Genomic DNA, 24,930 nt, shown 5'->3' with positions numbered 1-24,930 from the left:
AAAGGCCCAGAACCGGATGACTTAAAAAAAAAAAAAAGAAAAAGAATTCTTGATCTGAAGAATCTCACATCACTGTCTCGTTAGGGTAAGTCACTGGCTTCTTTTTCCATCTTGGGGGGTCATGGTTCCTTGTTTGCTGTTGTTTCCTGTGGACATATATCTGTGTCTTCTCATTGAAGGATTAGTTATTTCAGTTTTCACTGTCTGGCTTGTTTGGGTTTTTCTTGGATATGTTTACATAGAGGTTCTTTACAATTCACCTGTTGAATTTCCTTTATGCTAGGTCACTGCCTCCTCCTTGGTACTAGATGGCAGCTCATGTCCAGGTTTGCCACAGCTCTGGCAAGCGTTCAGAGTACTGATGGTCCTAGGTTGGGGAGATCCCAAATGGGATACTCCAGCCGTGTGGAAAAGCTGGCTAGGATTTCATACCCAGCAGGCCTGTAGAGTGTATCTCCTACAGTGTGGTGCTGCTGAACAGCTACTCTGATTTAGCATCTTCTTTGGCTGAGAAACCAAGCAGATTTTGCAGACTGCGGTTGCTGCTATTCCCACCTCCCATCTTTGTCTTTGGTTGCTCTCAGGAGTTTTTCTTCCTGTAGGCACTTGTGATGCTTTCTGTGGGTTGAGGCAGGAACAGTTCTCCTGCAAGGAACCCAAGATGGTGGGGAAGTTGGTCTTGATCTCACTTTTTCCAGTGAAGAAACTGAGTCTGGGGAAAATTTTCCACAGGCACTTCCTTGCAGATTAGGGGAGAGGCATCACAGTTACAGAAGTCCGATTCTATTACCATCTGCTTGAAATTTTTTCACTTCTTTTTGTGGTCCCGGGGATTGTCCCATCCTTAGATTTGAGTTCTGGGATATTGCAGGTAATAATCTTGGCATTGGATGTTGGCTTTCGGTTTTCTGTTGGGGGAAGTGAAGTCAGATTGCTTCAACTCTGCCATTTTGGTGATGTCGTTCTCCCTGATTATTTATTGATGATAATTTCTTGATTATGGACTTACTGTGAGTTTGCAGTCGCCCACATTGCATGAATGCCTAAGTTGACTACACCATTTGCAATCCTGAATTAATATTGATTCTTTCCTGATTATTGTTTCAATGTAAACTTAAACATAAAATTATACCAGTTTTATGGAAATTCTTGAGTTCCTTTACTTGGTAAGAAATGTCTTGAATGCATGCGGTTATGAACTGTAGTTTCCCCATTTTATACCTATTTGACTTGTATTTTTTCAGGTTTATGATATATTAATGTTCCTAGAGCTTATACTCATTTAAAAACAGCCTCAATACTGAAGTTCTTGAATGAAACAGCTCAATAGAAACTATGAAGATGCCTTTGTGTACAATATGGTTAGGATAGCATGTCCTAAATGTACATATCCTAATTATGTTTTTAAAAAATATCTTATAGGTGAAGTGCCAGCATTATAAGAAAAAACGAATGGAGCAACAAGAAACTATTGCTTCTTTGCAAATGGAAGTCTATAGATTAAGAAAGGAGGAAGAAGATCGCATTGTCACTCAAAACAGAGTGTTTGCCTATCTGTGCAAAAGAGTTCCTCATACCATCTTGGATAGACAGTAATTTTGCTACATAAATTGATATGTAGCTAGATTCATGGTTTTGTTTGTTTGACCTGATTTTATCTTGGGGGTGGTTATAACTCTTATAAACTAGAAAAGCCTCTCCCTCCTCTTCTTCTGCATTGTTTTTCCATGCTCATCCTGGTTTTTTTTGTTTGTTTGTTTGCTTGTTTGTTCTAGAGGTCCTTTGAGGAATGGAATTGAACATTTACTAAAAATAACACTAGACTTTTAAATAAATTCATAATTAATCAGACATTTCTCAAAATAACTGATCCTTTTAGTGAAGAATAATATTTAGAGATCACTGTATGGGTTTTGGGGTTGCTTAGTTTTATTATGTTATTGATTTTAGTGGAAAGAACCAGGGACTATATATTTTGGAGGGGACTATATATATTTAACCCAGCTGAAGTTAAGATACTATTTTTATTTAAATTCTGATTTTACATTTGTAACTGTTGTCTTTTCTACTGAAAATCATTCTTAAGAACAATATTATTATTATTTGCTATATCTGATAATACATAAAAATAGTTTCAAAATATTAAAACTAGAATTACTAACAATCAGCCTACTGAATGAAATTTAAATTTCTGGCATTAGGAGATATGCCTCATGTAAATGATGAGTTAATGGGTGCAGCACACCAACATGGCACATGTATACATATGTAACAAACCTGCACATTGTGCACATGTACCCTAGAACTTAAAGTAAAATAATAAAAAAAATTTCTGGGCAGCTCTCTTGGACATTAATATATTCCACTATGTATGTAGTCAATATGTATATTTCTAAAATATCTTGAAATACTTGTTTCTCTGTGTGTTCCCATCACCAAATGCAGTTAGATTTGTTTCAATTTCTTTTCAATTTTCAGGGATTGCTTTTTAAAATTTTACTTTTGAATGTATAAGCATTTATATAATTCCAAAATCAAAACTATTCGTTATTTATATTTAGAGAAGTTGTGTTTTCATTCCTGTCTCCTTTATTCCATCCTATCCTTACCTCCCCTGTAGGTAATTGATTTTAAATGTTTAGTGTTATTTTTAGCAATATAAGTAGTATGGATATTATATTCATATTCTCTCTTGTTTACATGCTAGCACCTTCTTTTTTTCTCTTAACAGTTTAAACTGATTGCATTTTAAGCAGTATTATAGGCTTAGTAGGACTGGAAATCTTGAATAATTAGATGTTTCTATTTTACTATAAAAATAAGTGAGGTCAGCTATAAAGTAAAAACAAGTTAAAACTATAGGTTTTTTTGATAATTATGTCAGAGATAATACACATATATACACATATATAATTTTCATCCTCTTGAAGGAAGAGTAAGGACAAACATACAACAAAAACAACATAAAAATGTTAGTGAAAGATGTGAATAAAGAGAAGAGGGAGGCAAGGTAAGAAAAATAGGAGAGGTTGCTGGTGGCTTAAGCCTGTAACCCCAGCACTTTGGGAGGCCGAGACGGGCGGATCACGAGGTCATGAGATCGAGACCATCCTGGCTAACACAGTGAAACCCCGTCTCTACTAAAAAATACAAAAAACTAGCCGGGCGTGGTGGCGGGCGCCTGTAGTCCCAGCTACCCGGGAGGCTGAGGCAGGAGAATGGCGTAAACCCGGGAGGTGGAGCTTGCAGTGAGCTGAGATCCGGCCACTGCACTCCAGCCTGGGCGGCAGAGTGAGACTCCGTCTCAAAAAAAAAAAAAAGAAAGAAAAATAGGAGAGGTAAGGAAGAATAAAAAGGAGAGAGGCAGGGGAGAGAGAACTACAGTGGGAAGAAGAAGGAGAAGAGAGAAATTGGAAGGGAAGAATGAAAAAAAAAACAGCTAAGATAACTGGGTATGAGGGTGAGAGAAGCACTGAGAGAACTTGCAGTGTAGCAGATGAAATCAGGCTAATTCAGGTATGAATTTGTCCAGTGGAGCAGAGATTTTCCACTCTGTTTGATTTTTATCAATACAAACTTTCAGTTTGAGACACTGAAATAAAAAATTGTGAATTAAACCTATTGGAAATACATGAGTTGTAGCCACTACAGATATCATTAAAAGTTACATGGGTACTGGGCTAAGTAATAGGGCACACACAGATGAGTAAAGCCATGATTCCTGCATTTGGTGACCTGATAGTCTAGTTGGATAGATAGACACATATGCAGGTAAGTAAAATATAAAGCAGCTAGTGGTATGTACTATAAGGTGGGGCAGATAGGATGCTAAGTGGGTGTGATGTAGGGAGAAATTAGTGAAAGGTAGTACTGACTACATAGGCTTCATGAATGAGTTATCTTTTTAGCTTGACTACTAGGAACTATAGAATATTAATAGGCAGAGGTGAGAGAAAGGGTGTTTCAATTAGAGGAATATGGTAACAGAAAAGTGAATGTGTTTGGGACGTCAAGAGTCCAAGAGGTCTGGAGCATAGGATACATGAGATTCTGGGAAGAGTCTTAAGAGACAATATGTCAATATATGGAAAGTGTGCTGTAACTTTGAGAGACTTAAATTGGCCGAAGAGTTTGAGTTCTACTTTCTGTGTGACAGGAAACATACCCAAAGATTTCTGAGCAAGGAGATTAAACCCAGAGACAGAAAGACAAGTTAGTAATCGGTTGTAGTGGTCTAGGTGAAGGCTAATGAAGGTCTTAACTAGGACCAAAAAAGGGAGAGACACTGCAAAGATGGACAGGAGTTGTCCGGGTGAATTGGCTATAGATGTTGAAAGGAGTGGAGAAGTCAAAGATGGCCAGTTTTTAAGCTACATTTGAAGGAACGGGGAAGAAACCGATGAATTCATTTATGGATATATGCTTGGGCACCTTCAGTCATCCATGTAGACATATCAGGCCTATTGTTAAAAGGGCCAAACTCCAGAGAACGTCCAAATTCCATATACAGAAAGAAGAGGCAGAAGAGGAATTGTGTTTGGGTATCATGATAACCAAGGAGAGGGTGTTTCATGTTTCAAGGAGAGGGTGATCAGCAGTGTTGCATGCTTCCTCATTGGTTAACTTGTTTACTTTTCCACTATTTTATTTGCTCAGAATTCCTAGTACTTAACATGTAATAAGTCTTCCCTAAAACTTTATTGAAGATAATTAGTTACAATCACTCAGAATGAATGAAGTTTGCTGTGAAGGAAAAGATTAGAAATAGAAGCGTAGCATAAGGGGGAAGTAGGTCAAGAGGATTTGTGTGGGATATAAAGATTAAAGCATATTTTCAGGATAATGTGAAAGCTGGTATATGTCAAGATGGGGAAGGGTTGAAGAGAAAAAGAATAATCTAGAAAGTTGTGACATTAAGAGCACAATTGGCTGAATTAGGTCTGAAAAGGGGGATGGGTTGGTAATGTTTTCCCAAGATAGGAGGGAAACAGTATAAATTTTTCCTTTAAAAAGAATAACACATGAAAGCATAGTATTATTTTGTTTTTCTCTCATTTTTTAAATCATAAAAGCAATGAGTGTTTATAAAAATTCAAACAATATAAAAGTGTATATGGTAAAATGTAACAAATCTGCTTGCTTTCCTAATCCCCACATCCCAGAGATAACCTCCTCTCCTAACAGTTTGGTGTGTGTCCTTCCTACTGTTTCTCAAAAGGAGTGCTGTTGGCATTTTGAGTGAGACAGTTCTTCTTTGTGTATTGTTGTGTTGTTCACTGGTGAATTTTTAGCATTCTGCCCCCTCTCCAACTAGTCAATATGGCAACATTGCCCCTCCATACACCCACTAGGTTACAATTTATTCCCTGGTTAAGAACCCATAGAGTTCTTTTTCAATATATATACATATTCACATCTAACTTTTTTCTTTTCTTTTTAGACAAAGGTAAAAATATACATTTGATTATGCAACATTAATTTTTTCCATCATCATTCCTTGTTAAGGACATACAAATTTACATTATTTTTTCTACTTCTCCATTATTTCCTTTTTCTTTTTTTTTTTTTTTTTTCTTTTTCTTTTTTTTGAGACGGAGTCTTGCCCTGTCACCAGGCTGTAGTGCAGTGGTGTGCTCTTGGCTCACTGCAACCTCCGCCTCCCAGGTTCAAGTGATTCTCCTGCCTCAGCCTCCCAAGTAGCTGGGACTACAGGTGCGTACCACGACGCCCAGCTAAGTTTTTGTATTTTTAGTAGAGATGGGGTTTCACCATGTTGGCCAGGATGGTCTCAAACTCCTGACCTCGTGATCCACTCACCTCAGCCTCCCAAAGTGCTGGGATTACAGGCTTGAGCCACTGTGCCCAGCCCATTATTTTCTATAGTATGGATGTGCCATTAACCTTTCTCCTGATGGAGAGTTAAATTATTTCTGGCTTTTCACTCTTATAAATAATGGTGCAGTGAACAACTTTGTTCATATTGAGTTGCATCCTTTGACATATTTCTGTGGGAGATATTGCTAGAGGTAGAACTGTTGGGACAAGGAGGATATGCATTTAATATGTTGAGATATAATGTTTATAGTTATTTTTAAATCTATAGTTTGAAATTAATATAACATATGACTTAGTATAGTATTTGCTTTCTGGTAAGAATCACTTAAATTTTTTAAAGCCTGCCAGACAATCTGTACTTACTTTTACACTGTAATTTGAAATTATGTAGTGAAACTAGTAGTTGCTCTAATACCGCGTTTTGAAAATAATTCAATATTCTGTTTTCTAGGTTGCTTTGTCTAATTGATTACTATGAATCTAAAATTAGAAAAATTCATACACAAAGGTACGAATAATCCTGTATTACAGTTTTTAAAGTTTTTAATCCAGTAATCACACCAGAAGTTTCTGTAGCTTTTGAAACTTTAAATATACTATGGAAATCCACCTAATATGTCACTGTGAAGTTCTTTTTTATAAAGATCTTGAAGACTGTATTTTACAACTTAAGTCAAGATGTTTTGTTGTATTTATGTTAAATTATGTATACTTATTTATCACCGAAGTATTGGTCACAACGGAAATGGTATTTCCCTTTATTTTCTTGAAGTATTACAATTTTTTCTACTGATGTGATCTAGCCCCTGGGTAGTTACTGAGTATATCCACAAAGTACATAGAATTAGATTGGCTGCCTACCAAAGTGCACCCTAATTAGTATGCAGATTTATGTGAGATAAACATAAAATGTCAGTGAAAAATCAAGCTTATAGATTAAAACACATTTATCACGTGATTAAATAAGCATAGAGATAAATGGTTTTTGGCTAAACTAAAATAGCTGGAGGATATCTAAGATATGATTTAAAATGCTTTAATGTAAGGTCACTAAAACAGTAGCTAATCTTTTTATTATTTATATATGGAACAGTTCTTTTAACAAATATGTATTTGAGCACCTATTTTGTACCATGTTCTAAGTAATTAGGATCCCATAATAAAGCAGATAATTCTTCATTTTAATGAAGCATATGTTTGAGTAGTCTTGCCCCAAGAATAGTGACTTTCCAAAATCTTGGAGAGAACAATGGCAGAGCTCCATGGGTTGCTGGTTGCTGATTATCTGTAGTACCGTGGGGACTCCAAAAAAGAAAAAAAAAAAAAAGAGAAGAAAGGGAAAAGAAAAGGAAGAAGGAAAGAAGGGAGAAGAGAGCAACTAATTAAAAAGCAACTTCTTGCTTTATATTCTTTTCAGAAAGCAGCATTTTATCAAGTAGCATCAGGGACCTTCTGACTTCCAAATGAAACTGTCGTTTAGATGGTGGAGATTCTACAAAGATAGGACAGCTACTCAACTCGGCTGTTGTAGCACAAAATCAGACACACATAATATGTAAATGAATTGGCACAGGTGTGTTACAATAAAAATAGTTACAAAACCAACAGCCTGCTGAATATAGCCTGCAGACAGCAGTTTGCTGGCCCCTGATCTAGATGATGAAGAGAGGGGATTTGGGGTTTTTGGTAAGAGTAGAATAGATTTAACATAACATAGCCATCAGGAAATTTTTCATGTAGAATATGATGTGAGAGGTACTTGTAGAGTTCTGCAAATGGGGTTCTCTGACTAAAGGTGACAAAAGGATTGAGGCCATTGGAGTGGTAGTATTGAATTTAGTTGTCATGAATTTGTAATGAAAATCTGGGGTTGAGGAACGAGCGACTTGGAGAAGAATCACTTTTTAGCTTAAAAAGCTTTTCATCAGTTGTCTAGCTGAAGTAAAGTATTTTGGCCTATGCAAATTATCCTTGGGTCAGATATTTGGATTGAATGTCTTATTGAGGGAAGTGGAGGATAGGAAGAAAATAGGAGATACATTAATAAGTAGTATTCTACAAATGAGAAAATTTGCAGCAATAAAAAGAGTCTCCTAAGGAGGGGGTTTTTCAGGATTCATTGACTGAACAGAGTTTATATTATAAACTCAGTCTCCTTTCTAAGAGTGAGTACTAACTTGAAAGTGAGATTCTGGCAATTTCAGGATAGATTTTGAGATCTACCAATAGGATATAAGTATCATCTAAAGAAGTAGGAGTACTGTAAAAAGAGGATGTAACAATTCATTGACAAGTATTACGTTAGTAAAGAAGATGAAAGAGGAGAGAGGGGAAGACAGGCTAAGATTTGGAGGCCTAAGTAGGATAAACAGGAAGCACAGGAGAAGAGCTATGAACCTGTAGAACTGAAGCAGCAAGACCAAAGGAAGAAGACAGGTGGGACATGGGCCTCTTGCAGTGGCAAAAGCTTCTCTGCTTATCCATTTTTTTAAGGCCAGTGTTGTCCAAAGTTTTTTTTTTTTTGTTATTGTTTTTATCATCAGACTATATGCACATGCATAAAATAAACACATTGGGAATAAATAAATCATTTGAACTGAATCCATTGATACTTACTAGACTGGTGATATGTTTATGTGTAATACTAGAAATCATGCATTTTAGTATTACTAAATGCTTACAATACTAAATTACTAAAGTATTACAATAGTAATACTTTATGCAACAGTTAAAGCGAAATGTAGTCCTTAAAAAATGAAGTTGTATTTAACAGAAAAGTATTTTATACTGCTTCAATTTTTAAATTTAAGATTTAATGAAATTCAAAGTTTATTTCTTTGGTGGCATTACCCATATTTCAAGTGTTAAGCGGTAACCACTAGCTCATGTAGCTATTGGTTACCATAATAGGACAGCACAGTGATAGTTAATCAAGATTGCTAAAAATAATCATATGTATTTGCTAGCACTTTGCATTTCACAGAGTCCTTCAGTATCTTTTGTTTGCTTTTTACACCAGTCCTGTAAAGTAGATGTGACAGATACTGTTTTACAGATGGGAAAATAAATTCTGAGAGATTGACTTATTCAAATAGTACAACTAGTTAATGGTATTATCAAGGCTTGAACCAAGACTATTAAATCTGTTGCTTTTTCCACTTACGATCTGCATTTTTTCATATAGGTTTTTTGGTTACCTAAAAGTACTAGAAGGAAAAAATAGTATGTGAATGCATTTTTTGAAAGAACATGGATGTTCCACCTATGTTTCGTTTTGTTTATTCGGCAGTGCTTTTTCACCTCTTATAGTCCATAGTTTTTCTAGGCAGTGAGATACAGTGGTGAATAAGACAAAGTTCTGGTCTTCATGGATCATATACTCTAAGTAAAAAGAGAGTAAATGGATATTGTATGTTCTATAATAATAGATAGTAGTAGTGTTCTAATACCATTCTCTTTGAGAACAAGTAGGAAATTTGAATTAATTTTAATTCATGTTTAGATGACTAAACCCTCATTACATTGGTTTAATTACATTTTTTTCTTTGAAGATAGATTTTTCATAAGTATACTGTATGCGTATTTTCATAGGCAATATAAAGAAGATGAAAGTCAGTCAGAAGAAGAAAACGACTACAGAAATCTGGATGCCTCACCAACTTATAAAGGCCTTTTAATGGTATGGGGACTGCATAACCAATAAATACTTTTTAATAAAGTAAGTAATCTAATAAAGTTAATTATTATTCTATGAAATGTATTGCAGTCATTACAGAATCAACTCAAGGAGGCAAACTCTCAGATTGATGCACTTTTAAGTGAAAAGCTGAACCTCCAAAAAGATTTGGAAACCAGGTGAGAGAAACTTAAGTATTTTTTTTTTTTTTTTTTTCTGAGACAGGGTTTCACTCTGTCACTCAGGCCAAGTGCAGTGGTGTGATCATGTCTCACTGCAGCCTTGACCTCCAGGGCTCAAGACTAATCAAGTCTCTTAGCTGGGACTATAGGTGCGAGCCACCACACCCAGCTAATTTTTTAAATTATTTATTTTTAATTGAGACAGAGTCTCACTCTGTCCCCCAGGCTGGAGTGCAGTGGCGCGATCTCGGCTCACTGCAACATCTGCCTCCCAGGTTCGAGTGACTCTCCTGCCTCAGCCCCCCAAGTAGCTGGGATTACAGGTGCGCACCATGACGGCTGGCTATTTTTTGTATTTTTAGTAGAGACGAGGTTTTGCCATGTTGGTCAGGCTGGTCTTGAACTTCTGACCTCAAGTGATCCTTTCTCCTTGGCCTCCCAAAGTGCTGGGATTACGGGCACGAGCCACCACGCTCGGCCTCTAATTTTTTAATTTTTTGTTTGGTAGAGATGGGGTATCCTTGTGTTGCCTAGGCTGATCTTGAACTCCTAGGCTTAGTGCCAGAATTCCCAAAGTACTGGAATTACAGGCATGAGCCACTGCATCCCGGTCAATTTTTCTTCATCCTTTGAAAAGTAAACATACACTGGAATTTGGAATATTAAATGCACCATTCTATCTCCTTTGCTCTAAAGCTAATCATGAGTACATAATATTCTTATACTCACTTTAGTCAGTTCTCTCCCATGATAACTTATGAAAGGAACAAGAACACACGGGTAGACAAGGGAAATGAGAAAACAGGAGTCCACATGGAAGAAGTTAAAACTAGCTAAGAACTTCAAATAAGCTGGGCACAGTGGCTTTCGCCTGTAATCTCAGCACTTTGGGAGGCAGAGGCAGGCGGATTGCTTGAGGCAGGAATTCGAGACCAGAGTGGGCAACATGGCAAAACCCCTTCTCTACAAAAAATATAAAAATTAGCCGGGTGTGGTGGTCTGTGGCTGTAGTCCCAGCTACTCAGGAGACTGAGGTGGAAGGATCACTTGACCCCAGGAGGTCAAGGCTGCAGTGAGCCATGATCATGTCACTGTACTCCAGCCTGGGTGACAGAGTGAGACCCTGTGTCAAAAAAAAAAACAAAAAAAACCTTCAAATAGATTCAGTCTTTTTTTTTTTTTTTTGCTTTTAAAAAATAGCTTTAATGAGTTACAACTGATGTACAGTACACTGCATATATGTAAGGTACACCATTTATTGAATTATGTGTATACACCTGTGAAACAATTATAATCCAGATAATCACCTTGGAGGCTAGGTGCGGTGGCTCATGCCTATAATACCAGCACTTTGGGAAGCCCAGGTAGGAGGATTGTTTGAGGCCAGGAGTTCAAGATCAGCCTGAGCAACACGTGAGACCTTGTCTCTAGAAAAAAATTAAAAACATTAGCCAGGCATGGTAGCGTACTCCTGCAGTCCCAGCTATTAAGGAGGCTGAGGTGAGAAGATCGCTTGAGCCCAGGAGGTCAAGGCTGCAGTGAGCTGTGTTCATACCACTACACTCCAACCTGGGCAACAGAGACCCTGTCTCTTAAAAACAAAAACAAAACAAAAAACAAACACCCTAAAAGTTATCTCTTGCCCCTTTTGTAATCCCTGCTGCCTCTCTTTGCCTTTGCCTCAGGTAACCACTGATTTGCTTTTAGTCATTATGCATTAGTTTATATTTCCTAGACTTCATATAAGTGGAGCTATACAATATTTACTCTTTTTTGTCTGTTGTCTTTCACTCAGCATGATTATTATCTTAAATTTTTATTTTAATTGCTAATTGACAAATTACAGCTGTATATATTTATGAGGCACAAAGTGATGTTACGATTCATGAATACAATGCAGAATAATTAAATCAAGCTAATTAACATATCCATCATCTAATACCTTTTGTAATTGAAAACATTTGAAATTTACTCTTAGTGATTTTGAAATGTATAATACGTTAATATTTACTATATTAGATTCAGTCTTATACCAGCGGAGTTCTCATTCTCAAATTATACTGGAATGCCTTGTTGTTCTTATTCCTGTGCTGTGGGATGAGAAGAAAAGTAAAATTTATAATGGCACACAACAGAAAGTTATATCCAGCGTAGCTACAAAAGGCTGACACTCTCTATGTTGACAGTAATAAAGAATGAACATTTTTGAGCCTTGTTTTCATTCAACAAGTATTTGAATACCTATTGTAAGTTAGACACTGTCCCAAACTCTGGGATGACGAAGAGACCAAAACAAATTTCCTGTTCTCAATAAGCTTATACTTTAATGGCTGGGCACGGTGGCTCCCGCCTGTATTCCCAGCACTTTAGGAGGCCGAGGTGGGCCTCTTGAGGTCAGGAGTTTGAGACCAGCCTGGCCAACTTGGTGAAACCCTGTCTCCACCAAAAAAATACAAAAATTAGCCAGGGGTGGTGGTGCACATCTGTAGTCCCAGCTATTCAAGAGGTCAAGGTGGGAGAATAGCTTGAACCTGGGAGGCAGAGGTTGCAGTGAACTGAACTCGTGCCACTGCACTCCAGCCTAGGCGACAGTGTGAGACCCTGTCTCAAAAACAACAACAACAACAACAAAAAACTTACACCTTAATGGAGAGAGGGACCTGATACCTAGCATAAGTCATTTATATAAAATGTGAAAACCTTGAGCACAATAATATGTACATTTATGATTAAATAGTAAAAATTTTAAAACATACATGGGAATAATGAACAGTGAATTGAGGATAGTGGTTATCTATGGTATGGGAAGGAGAAGAATGACATTAATGAGGGACATGTGGAATTTTAAGTATATGAATAAAGTTTAAGATTTGAATCATAATCTGTTAATATTCAAATTTGATAAAGCTAGGTGGTGGATACACCAGGATTTGTTACAATGTTCTCTGTTTTTGTCTGTATACTTGAAATATTTCACTATAAAAACAAGTAATAGATTAGCAGCAAAAAATAACTAAAAGCCTTTGAATAAGGGATAACAGAGAAGAAGAAATCTAAATGTCCGGTAAACACCAAATTAACAATCATGAAATATTTTCAGAAGTTTAATAAGTATATTTGTGACAAGTAACAAAGTATTGTATGTAGTTTATTTAAGTACCTTTATGGTTTTATTCAGTAAATTGAATTAATTTATAATTATTTATTTTCCACAGGCCCACACAGCATGAATTAAGACTTTATAAACAGCAGGTGAAGAAGCTGGAAAAAGCCCTTAAGAAAAGTGTCAAGTAATTATATTTTTATCAAAATTACTGCTTTTATTAGGATTTTTTATTTTATTTATTTATTTATTGAGATGGAGTCTTGCTCTGTCGCCCAGGCTGGAGTGCAGTGGCGCAATCTCGGCTCACTGCAAGCTCCACCTGCCAGGTTCGCACCATTCTCCTACCTCAGTCTCCCGAGTAGCTGGGACTACAGGAGCCTGCCACTACCCCTGGCTAATTTTTTTTTTTTTTTTTTTTTTTTTTTGTATTTTTAGTACAGACGGGGTTTCACCGTGTTAGCTAGGATGGTCTCGATCTCCTGACCTCGTGATTCGCCTGCCTCGGCCTCCCAAAGTGCTGGGATTACAGGCGTGAGCCACTGTGCTTGGCCTTATTTTATTTATTTTTATTACATGTCAGCTTATGCTACCTCCTAGTGGCTTTGACTTGGACCTACCAGGCTGATGGGGAAAATGACATTAAAAGGGGGTATTTCTGGTTTCACAGTTTAAGAGCAATTTCTACTCTGCTGGATTTGGCTATATATTTATCTTAAGTGAGAACAAAAAAAAGTAGTTGCCTGAAGTAATAAAGGACAAAGATTTTAAATAGAAAATTGTCTTCGGAAGTAATGGAAGAATTGCAAGAGAATCAATGAAATTAGAAGCTACAAGCCTCCAATTTTTGTGGTTGGTAGTTATGATCTGAATGTTTTAAAGTGAGCCTTATCACACTTTAAAAGTACCAGAAGGAATGCAGTGAGCCATTTATATCTACTGCTTGTACCCTTCCTGACTTTGGAAAGCAAGTGCTCAGTGTTTCAAAGAGTTGATCTCAAACAGTGATTGTGTTTTCTGAAGATTATCTATGTGTACTCTTTCATTCAAGGGAATGGGATTTGAGAAAGTAGTTTGGGGAGTGTTGGGATGAAATATTTTGAAAGCTATGAGTTAATATATGCATTAAATGTATTAAGTCAGTTGTATTAGCATATATGATTCAGTTTTCAGTGACAGCTGTATTTCCTCCTTCCTGTGGCAACACATAACACAGTGACAGGCAAGTATCATGAGTAACGAGGAATTACATACTGGGTTAAAATAATAGGGGCCAGGTGCAGTGGCTCACACCTGTAATCCCAGCACTTTGGAAGACTGAGGCAGGAGGACTGCTTGAGTCCAGGAGTTTAAGACCAGCCTGGGCAATGTAGTGAGTCCTTGTCTCTACAAAGAATTTAAAAATTAGCCAGGTGTGGTGGTGCTTACCTGTAGCCCCAGTTACTGAGGAGGCTGAGGTGGGAGGATTGCTTGAGCTCAGGAGGTCAAGGCTGTAGTGAGCTATGATCACATCACTGTACTCCAGCCTGGGCAACAGAGCAAGACCCTGTCCCTCCACCCCTTTTCTCCCCCCCAAAAAAAGATAATAGAGGAGGAAAACTAAAAAAGGAAAGAGAAGTGGCAAGTTCAGAAAGGATGCATGCATATTCAATGAATAATTATTCCCTTCCTACTATTCCTTGATATTTTGTGTACTTACAATTCCTCTTACATCTGTTTGGCATTCTAGGCACTGGTTGCAGTGGTAAACAAAATAGAAAAGGCTCCCGACCTCATAGAGATTACATGCAGGGAGAAAGATAATGAAAAAATAAATAAGACAATTTCAATATACTATAAGTACTAAATGTACAATACTGGGTGAGTAGCCATTATATGAGTTTGGAGAAGAGATGGTAGTGACATGGTCGAAGGTAGCAGTAGTGGAGGTGATGAGAAGTATTTGGAATTGGAGAATGGAGGTAGAACCAATAGGACTTCATGATGGGTTGAATATAGGGAGTTGTGGGGAAAAAGGAAGAATCACAAGTCTCCCAAGTTTTAACCTTGAATAACAAGGTGGTTGTCAGTGCCATTAATGAGATAGGAGATTGAGAGAGAAGCAACTGGGAGAAGGAGGATGTAGGGAAGTAAAAAGAGAAGGAAACCTGTTGACTCTAAAGCAAGTGTATAAGATACACACACACACACACATGTACACACATGCATGCACTTACGCATACATAGAGATATATAGTCTTCATTATTCATAGATTCCATATTTATGAATTTGCCTACCTGCTGAACTTTATTTATAATCACAAAATCTGTACAGCACCTGCAGTCATTCATGGACATGTACGGGGCGGAAAATAATTTGGGTCACCCAACACACACATGCTTAGTTTTCAAACAAGATGATGCCCTGCCCTGTTGTTTGAGCTGTCACACTGTAAACAAATGTCCTTTTCTCCTATCTATTTAGTGATAATTTTTTTTTTTTTTTTTTGCATTTCTATGTTTTCTGTTGGTGATTTCTTTAAGATGGCCCCTGAGTTAGTGCTGAAGCGCTGTTTGGTGTTCTTATCCACAAGAATGCTATAATATGCCTTGTAGAAAACATACACCTATTAGATAAGCTTTATCAGGTATGACTTATAGAGTACTGTTGTCCATGGGTTCAATGTTAATGAATCAACTATATATATATATTTTAAAGGTGTCTTTAAATAGAAACATACATACAACAAGGTTATATATTGATTATTTAAGGAAAATGTGACCAGACTTGCAGGAACCTGACCCTGTATTTCCCCTAGGAGCAAGTGGTTCAGTATTTGCTAATTCAGCATTCATGGTGATTTTATAGAACATAACTACCATGAATAATGAGAATTGACTGCATATATTGTTGTTGTTGTTTATTTGAGCTCTGGTCTTTAGAGTGACTTTTATTATCGTCCTTTAAAATTATGATTCAGACCCAATTTCTGCTATATTTTTCCTCTAAATTTTGAAGAAATGATGTGTTTTTGTTTTTAAATCTTTTTTTAAAGTTTAAAACTTTGGTAGTATCTAGACATGGAAACATGGAAACAAATTTGGGAGTGTTATATAACTTAGCCAAGTTATACAGGTTACTCGTATATGGAAGAACTTGAATAGAAATCAGATCCTTATCCAATCATTCTGACTCCAAAACTTATACTCTTAGATACCATACAGTTAGAACTAAACAGAACACTCAATGAAACAAAAATTTTTAAGGTAAAACTTACAAAATTTTTACTTTGCAAGGTAAAACTTAACAGAAAATATTTTAAAAACTTAAGAAATTTAAAATTAAAGAAACTTAAAAAACTTAAAAAATTTTACTTTTCAAGGTAAAAAAAAAACTTTTATTTCTGTAGTGCCAGAGGTAGAATATTTTTTCAGAGTACTACTGATGCTGGGGAAATAATTAAAACTAAAATCTCCTGTCCATCCAGTGAATTCTCTTTACAAATGTAGAAAAAAAAAGAAACAGTTTTATTACTGAATTCAATCAGATTCAATCAGATTGTGACGCACATTACAGGCAATCTGTTAGAGATATTGCAAGGACAGAAAGAAATGTCACCTTTTTGTATAGCCAGGCAGATACAATCCATTATATACATGTTAATTATCTGTATTAAAGGAAAAATAAAAACTTCTATTGTTTTTTGATAAGTAAGAGGTTACAACTTGGGGCCAGGAGCCTAGACAAAATTCCAACAGAGTCAAGGAAACAAGGTACCATCTTCCGAGATGTTCACATTTCAAAGAAATGATTCCAAAGCCCCCAAGAAAGACATTGCTGAAATTCAAAACTGGCAAGAGCCTTATTTAGCTCTTAATAAGATTTATGTACATCTTAAAGAGAGTAAAGGATTTATAGTTACAGATTTTCCAAAGGAAATGCTACAAGAAATGGAAGAGGGTATAGTCTCTTTTCTTTTTGGAACCAAAGAAAATTGAGTTAGTTTGTGTTTTTTTTTAGATTTGTAGTTAACAAACTTTCAATGTCAAATAAGGCTATTAACAATTTAATGTGGGAGAACATGGACTCTTCTTGAGTTATTATTACAAACAGGCTGATTATAAAATTACCTTGTTAGGAAGTGATTAAATAAGTCTGCCTCTGTAAGATAAACAAAGGTACTACACTAATTTCATTTAATTTTTCAATAGTATTTATGTTTTGCTAGGGAAAAAACAAAATCTTACAGCCACTCTGTGTTGAGCTGACAGTCCTTGAAGTGGTTAGGCCAATGAGCCAAAGTGAAATTAACAGTCAAACTGTTAACTTACTGCTATAGGATAAACAAGAGGCCAAAATGAAAAGGGCTGACTCCTCGATGTTGCATTTTTCCCTATTGGAATAGCACCAGGCGAGGAACAGTCTGACATACACCCAGATGGGGGGAACCATCTCACTGCCTAGGAGCCCTCCACAAAAGATTCCTACTGTTTTAAGGTGTAGGGAGAAGAAAGGCTAGGAGTGGAAAAGTACTGAGTCAGAGTGGAGAAAAGTATTTTAATTAAGGCTTCTCCACCAATGAGAAGATCTTGGATAGAGGTACTTGACACATGACTCAGTCTAAGCTCCAAGAGGCCCCTAATGGAGGTGTCTAGGGTAGGAATGCAGAAATGCTTGTGGCAAGCATTAGAATAGCACTAGAATAACAGTAGTAGTAGTAGTAGTATAGCTTTCAGGAAGGAAAGGAGGTGGTGTGTCTTTGACTGCAACTGTCTCCAGAGATTGCAGTGCACAGGCTGTGCATCATGTCTGGTGTGGAGAGGACAGCTTTCCCCGCAAGAGATCTTCTAGGCAAAGCCTTTGTAATTACCTATGGCTGTGCCTGAAATATAACACATTGGATTTTAGCCAGGAGCTGGACTTTTCAACTAGAGAAACACTTGCCTTCAGAGTTTGGCACTGGTGCTGGGTTGAAATGAACCACCCCTCTTTCCATCACTAACTGTCTTAGGAAGTCCTAAGATTGTAGGGTAAAAGACTTGGTGAACAATATAGCTTTGAAAAGCTCACACTGATGCACCTATGTGTTTTTGCATTAATGTAGCTAAATTAGTGGAATTTTTAAAAACAAAATTGGCAGTCCTTTTTTTTTAACTCGTTCCTCATCTCCAGCATGGATCTTATTCCACTGTGATATCACGGAAAAGCTCCAACAGAACACAGTTAAAAGCTGTAAAGTTTCTGCACATGGAAAGTTATCTTATGGAGATGGCTATACAAAATAGATAACACAGCATATTTTAAGTTGGAGGTACAGTTTTCTGTTTTCTCAGTGTCCACAAAAAAACATAGTTGCTGCTGCTGAATACATGGAGTAAGAGTCTGCAAAGCATGCAAAGTACCCCTTAGCCACTCTAGGGGATTTTTATTATCTTTCAGGCCCTTCCTTACTGCTCTGGATACTGTAGAACAACTCTACCATATTTCTGAGTACAGCCCAGGCAGCTACAACACAGGTTTCTAAAATGACAATTAAGTCATGCAGATAGAAAATGAGGAAATCATCAGCAATATAACATGGAAGTTATATCGTTCATGTATCGTTTTTCCTAGACTCAAGGCACTATAATAACAGCAGTAATAGTTATAGCCTTCAGGAAGGGGGCAAGCTTTGCTAGTACATAGACAAGTGCCCTTTTAGCTCTCGTTTAGGAAAATTTAGAATGAGCCAACAGTACCCTGGGCTCCTTCCCTGACCCCCAGCATTAGACAGACCATAGGCTGGAAGCAAGTTGCACTTCCTCTCTTGCCCATTTTAACCTCAGCTTCTTTGCCCCAGGGCTCCACTTCAGTCTTCTTGTCTTGGCATGGGTAAGCCAACATTTCTTCTTTGTTGTCTGTGCATTTTTAATATATCCTGAGGCAACCTCCAGACATGCTTGATCTGTCCAACTTAACTCCTGAGGCACCGATTGTTTTTATTCTCCAGTTCTAAAGCTACATCAGTTGTAAGTAGTTTGGTTTCTAATACAATTTTTCTCCTGAGCCCTGTTAATTACTTGCATGATTTTGCAGAATGTGAAGTTTTTCAGTAGTACTGTTAATGGCAGATATTTTCTGTGAGACTAAGTGAAACAGTTTCCTGAGTCCCCAGCTTTTACTAATCATTGTCTTATATAAACTTAGAAAAACAATGGGACTAAATGAGTTAATACATGTACAGTGCTTAGAATTCCTGCATAGAGAAGGCTCTCAGTACCTACTAGTTACCATCATTAAGCTCCCAATAAATTTTAGTTACTGTAATTACTAAGCGAGGATGTATCTCTTTATTCATCTGGTTAATGGAATCACATTTCATTAACACATTAGAGTACACATTAGAGTAACTAATCAGTACGTGCAATTATATATTTAGATTATTGCACTGACAGCAAAAATATTGTATATCTGCAGTGTAACATTTATTAATCAGATTTGCAAACAATTCATTGATAAGTTGAACATTTTCACGTAAGTGAAAGGAACTAACATTTAAATTCAGATATATCACTTTATTTCTAGTCCTTCTAGAGGCCATATCAGCTTTTCTGTGTCCTTTTTTGTTCTGGATAATATGCTTTTGGCACTGCCTTTAGGCAAAACTGTGAAGAATGTGAATGTAGTAAATAGATAGGAAGTCATTTATAATTTGGCTTGGCCCAAATATATATATATTCACTAGAAAGCAGAGAATAGCAATTGAGTGAATATAAGGGGAATATATGTGACTGGAGTAGGTAATTGTAGGAAAGTAGTAGAATCAAGTAAGAAAGGAGTCAGGAGAAATACTGTGTTAGGACTGGCCGGGCACGGTGGCTCACTCCTGTAATCCCAGCATTTTGGGAGGCTGAGGCGGGTGGGTCACCTGAGGTCAGGAGATTGAGACCAGCCTGGGCAACATGGTGAAACCCCCTCTCTACTAAAAACAAACAAACAAACAAAATTACAAAAATTAGCTGGGTATGGTGGCACATGCCTGTAGTTGCAGCTACACTTTGGGAGGCTGAGGCAGAAGAATCGCTTGAACCTAAGAGGCAGGGGTTGCCGTGAGGCGAGGTCATGCCACTGCATGACCCAATTAGCTTGGGTAACAGAGTGAGACTCCATCTCCAAAAAAAAGAAAGAAATACTGTGTTAGGACTAACAGCATGGAGAGTTTTGAATGCTAGCCCAAGGAAATTAGATTTAGCACATAAAGAAATGGGAAATCATTGATTGTTTTTCAACAGGAAAATGACATGATGGAGTTTTACTATTCTGTTTTTACAAACAGCAGGCAGAGCGCATCATTAATGAGTCATAAGAGTCAGTTTAGTGGGTTGAAGTCCCAGCAGGAAACTGATGGCATACTCAAATTGAAGAGGGGTAATTTGAAGGACTATTAAGAGACTACAGTAGTCCCCCCTTATCAGTGGGGGATACGTTCCAGGACCCCCAGTAGATACCTGAGACCTCAGAACCAAACCCAATCACCATCAACTGGAACATATTTATGTCTGTGTATTCCACCCACAAATTTAATGCTTTTTCCATCTTTTTTTTTTTTTCCTTGAGATGGAGTCTCACCCTGTGGCCCAGGCTAGAGTGCAATGGCACGATCTCAGCTCACTGCAACCTCTGCCTCCTCCCAGGTTCAAACAATTCTCCTGCCTCAGCCTCCCGAGTAGCTGGGATTACAGGCACACGCCACTATGCCCGTTTTTTTTTTTTTTTTTTTTTTCAATAGAAACGGTGTTTTACCATGTTGGCCAGGCTGGTCTCCAACTCCTGACCTCGTGATCCTCCTGCCTCGGCCTTCCAAAGTGCTGCAATTATAGGTGTGAGCCACCGTGCCCAGCCACTTTTTCCATCTTAACTAAGCATGTATCACACACTGTGGCTGTAACTTGCAGTTTGAGGTCCAACAGCAAAACTAGCCCGGATTTCTTATTCTTTCTTCACAATTTCACAGGTAGAAGATTTGTTCATACTGTATATCTTAGCAACCTCAGCATACAATTTTTTTCTTAAGTGGAAAACTTTCACCTTTTCACTTAAAGGATGCACTTTATGATTTCTCTTTGGCATATCCAAATTGCCAGCATTGCTGCTGTTGCATTTTGGGGCCATTATTAAGTTAAATAAGGGTTGTTACTTGAACATAAGCACTGTGGTACCCAACAGTTGATCTGATAACCAAGATGGCTACTAAGTGACTAATTGGTAGGTAGTGTATACAGTTACAGCATGGATAAGTTGGACAAAGGGATGAATCACATCCTAGGTGGGATGGAGTGGGACAGTATGAGATTTCATCACACTACTCAGAGTAGTGTGCATTAAAAAATAATAATTTTAAAACTTATTTCTGGAATTTCCCATTTAATATTTTTGGACCCTGGTTTATCTTGCAAAACTAAAACCATGGAAAGTGAAACTACGGATCAGCATGTACTACGGTACTATTTTCAAAGGCATGAGGAGGGAGGAGAAAGATTATTACAAGCTGTCTTCTAGATATTTGGAGAAGGACAAGTGTTTGCTACTAGGTGGATACACTTATACATAGTTGTATTTGTGGGTAAAGAGACTCTCCTTTCCCCCAGCATTCTAGCAGCCACCTGGAATAATGGTCTCTTGGATCTCCATGCCCTCTTGACTGGCCCAGGCATCGCCGTTGTCTGTTCTTTGCTGTTAGTAGAATACAAAGAGAGAGGGACCAAACGTCTAGCTGTTCCTGCTACAGTACCCAAACCAGTGGCCCTTCCCACGCTTCCTGCTCCCTTTATCTATAGTCTGTAAGCTTGGAGCACCTTGGATGGAAGTCGCTTCCATCCTTTGTTGCATTTCTCTCTTGTGCTGTCTTTTGTGGGTGTTGGGGGCTGGTTAGAACTTTCTTCTTCAATCTGATCTCTTCTGTCTTCAGAGATTCCTTCTGATTTGCGATTTATTGAGAAGGCCTTCTTGTTTTCCAGTGACAATATGATTTAAAATTTTTTTAACTCTGGTCGGGCTCAGTGGCTCACGCCTGTAATCCCAACACTTTGGGAGGCTGAGGTGGGCAGATCACGAGGTTGGGAGATCGAGACCATCCTGGTTAACATGGTGAAACCCCGTCTCTACTAAAAACACAAAAAATTAGCCGGGCATGGTGGCGGGCTCCTGTAGTCCCAGCTCCTCGGGAGGCTGAGGCAGGAGAATGGTGTGAACCCAGGAGGCGGAGATTGCAGTGAGCCAAGATCGCGCCACTGCACTCCAGCCTGGGTAACAGAGCGAGACTCTGTCTCAAAAAAAATTTTTTTTAACTCTATATAGGCATATATGTATATGTTTATAAATATACACACATACATGTGTGCACACATACATATAAGTAAAGTGATATAAGGCTGTTGGGAGGGTGACTGGATCATTTACTTAGTTTATCATCTTGGTCCAGTGTCTAGGAAATAATTTTGCATTATCTTGATTTTTTCTCCCTTTTAGATTACAGGAGCTTATTAGTCCTAAGAAGGCTGAGGACACAGAGAAAAAAGATGAGCCCAGCAAATATAATCAGCAACAGGCCCTAATTGACCAGAGATACTTTCAGGTATTGAATTGATTTTTCATGACAAAAAGACTGATGTTCGTCATGAATCTTGGTTATCAGTTGCAGTGTAATAAATTATCAGTTGGTAAGGAATACTTGCACCTCATATTTATGTGTACTTATTCTGTTTTGTCTTTCTGTGATATAACTAACTGTTTGACTAAAAACATTGTAGACTTCGTCTTACTACTTAAAGGAGACTCTGGGCCTAGTTCAAAGCAGTTTAGTAAAGAGCTTTAAGATTTTTAAAAGATTTTATAATCCTTTTCCCTACTTTCCCCATGTAAGCCATTTTCCCTCTTCATGTTTCTTTTGTTGCTATTATTATTATATAAGTAAATCTATTTTCTTAGGGTCCTTGTATGGCTTTTGTTTTTGTGTAGAGACCTTAGTTCATCTGAAATTAATTTTCTATATGGTGTGATATAGGGAATCTCACCTTCCTAGTTTTACAGACCATTTATTGAATAGCTGAGCAGTTAAACCTGGTAGTTTAGTGACTGAACTGGACTTTCACTCATATTTTATTGGGTATACATAAGATTTTTAAATTTTAGATTATTCATTTTTTTAAAAATTAAGATATTTTTTCTAGGCTGCTATTTCTAATTTCTCTTAAAAAGTCAGAAGATCTGGCAACAAATTCCTGCATGGTTATTATCACAGCAGAATTAGGCCTTTCCCTTGTCAGATATGAGCATGTGTTCTGTAGTTAGCCAGTCCCTATTCATTCTTACTTCACTCATTTATACTCGTACCTGGATTCTCTGAGTGTCTGTGTTTGCAGTCTCTAATACACTACTTTTTTCTCTACTTTATTGAAATAACATTTTATCATAGATCATATTCCTTTATATGCACAGATTTCTTTTTAGATTCTCTAGTCTGTTGCATTTCTCAACTGTTTCCATATTTCAATTTCTATAGTTATAAGTTTTAATAGCCTTTGAGGCAAGTATCCTGTCATTTAAAAAATTTTTTTTATTGGCTATATTTTTAGCACATTTATTCTTCTGGATGAACAGTTTTCAAATTAAAAACTAAATCCCTTTGAGATGAACTAAAACTGAATTGACTTTATGGATTAATATTTGGAGAAATGGGCCGGGCGCAGTGGCTCAAGCCTGTAATCCCAGCACTTTGGGAGGCCGAGACAGGCGGATCACGAGGTCAGGAGATCGAGACCATCCTGGCTAACACGGTGAAACCCTGTCTCTACTAAAAAAATACAAAAATCTAGCCGGGCGAAGTGGCGGGCGCCTGTAGTCCCAGCTACTCGGGAGGCTGAGGCAGGAGAATGGCGTAAACCTGGGAGGCGGAGCTTGCAGTGAGCTGAGATCTGGCCACTGCACTCCAGCCTGGGCGACAGAGCGAGACTCTGTCTCAAAAAAAAATATATATATATATATATATATATATATATATATTTGGAGAAATGACACCTTAACCTTTTTGAATCATCACATTCAGAAATATGTACTTTCATCAGGGTCATCTTTTATAGTCTTCAATAAAGTGTTGTGTATTTTTTAATTTAGCTCTTACATATTTCTTGTTAGGAAATACCTTGTTATTTCCTAGGTATTTTATAACTTTTATTGCTATTGTAAATGGGAACCAAGCACCCTTCTGAAAACTGTTTTGTTTTAGACTTTCTTGTACCAGTATGTAACTGGATTTCATTTTGTTTCTGAGACTCAATTTGAGAGACTTTGTCCTTTAAAGGGGGAATTCAGGCCGGGTATGGTGACTCACGCCTGTAATCTTAACACTTTGGGTGACCGAGGCAGGAGGATTGCTAGAGGCCAGGAGTCTGAGACCAGCCTGGGAAATATAGTGAGACCACATCTATAGAAAAAAAAATTAATTAGTTGGGCATGGTGGCGTGTGCCTGTAGTCCTAGCACTTGAGAGGCTGACATGGGAGGATCACTTGAGCCCAGGAATTCAATGCTGCAGTGAGCTCTATTCGCACCACTGACTCCATCTTAGGCCACAGAGTGAGACTCTGTCAAATAAATAAATAAAACATATATACATACATCAATCTGAAGTGAAATATTGAATTACACTAATTTGGACTTTAAAAGCTTCTAAATAAACATCTGAAGTAATATAATAAACATATTAAGTCATATTACCAGGAGGCCTATTAGTTATATCTTGAAGTATGACCAGGGACGATGATTCAGGAGCAAAATGCTATCTTTATATTGTGAAACTTTTTATTAAATAGGCTGAACTTGATGGTGGTAATAGGAAATGGCTTTATTCTTCTCTCTTTAAACATGCTTTTTGGGGTCTCCCTTTTTTTCCTTGGATAATATGTAAGGTAGAACTCATCACTTATGGGGAGAGGGTTATAGTCAAATAGTATACTATCTTAATATATTAAGATATTTAAAATTCAGTCCAGGCATCAATGATACTATTTTTGGAGACAGGGTCTTGCTCTGTTGCCCAGGCTGGATTGCATTATCATAGCTCACTGCAGCCTTGAATTTCTGGGCTCAAGTGATCTTCCTGCCTCAACCTGGGATTA

At 37.4% G+C, this 24,930-nt stretch overlaps 1 protein-coding gene across 4 annotated transcripts in view; it reads left to right on the top strand.

The window, feature by feature from the left end:
• The window catches only part of CEP70 (centrosomal protein 70), a 128,213-nt gene that overhangs the window by 91,057 nt on the left and 12,226 nt on the right, over positions 1-24,930 (top strand). For all 4 annotated transcript variants that reach the window (XM_023187880.2, XM_023187881.2, XM_023187884.1 and 1 more), the window contains 6 exons: positions 1,423-1,592; positions 6,287-6,343; positions 9,427-9,514; positions 9,602-9,690; positions 12,909-12,983; positions 22,284-22,389. In XM_023187880.2, coding sequence (XP_023043648.1) covers positions 1,423-1,592; positions 6,287-6,343; positions 9,427-9,514; positions 9,602-9,690; positions 12,909-12,983; positions 22,284-22,389 — 585 coding nt within the window. The remainder of the gene's footprint in view (positions 1-1,422; positions 1,593-6,286; positions 6,344-9,426; positions 9,515-9,601; positions 9,691-12,908; positions 12,984-22,283; positions 22,390-24,930) is intronic.

Source organism: Piliocolobus tephrosceles, chromosome 2 (assembly GCF_002776525.5).
Source record: "Piliocolobus tephrosceles isolate RC106 chromosome 2, ASM277652v3, whole genome shotgun sequence".
NCBI lineage: Eukaryota > Metazoa > Chordata > Mammalia > Primates > Cercopithecidae > Piliocolobus > Piliocolobus tephrosceles.
Note: the sequence above shows the minus strand (reverse complement) of the source record. Positions and strands in the feature narration are given on the sequence as shown.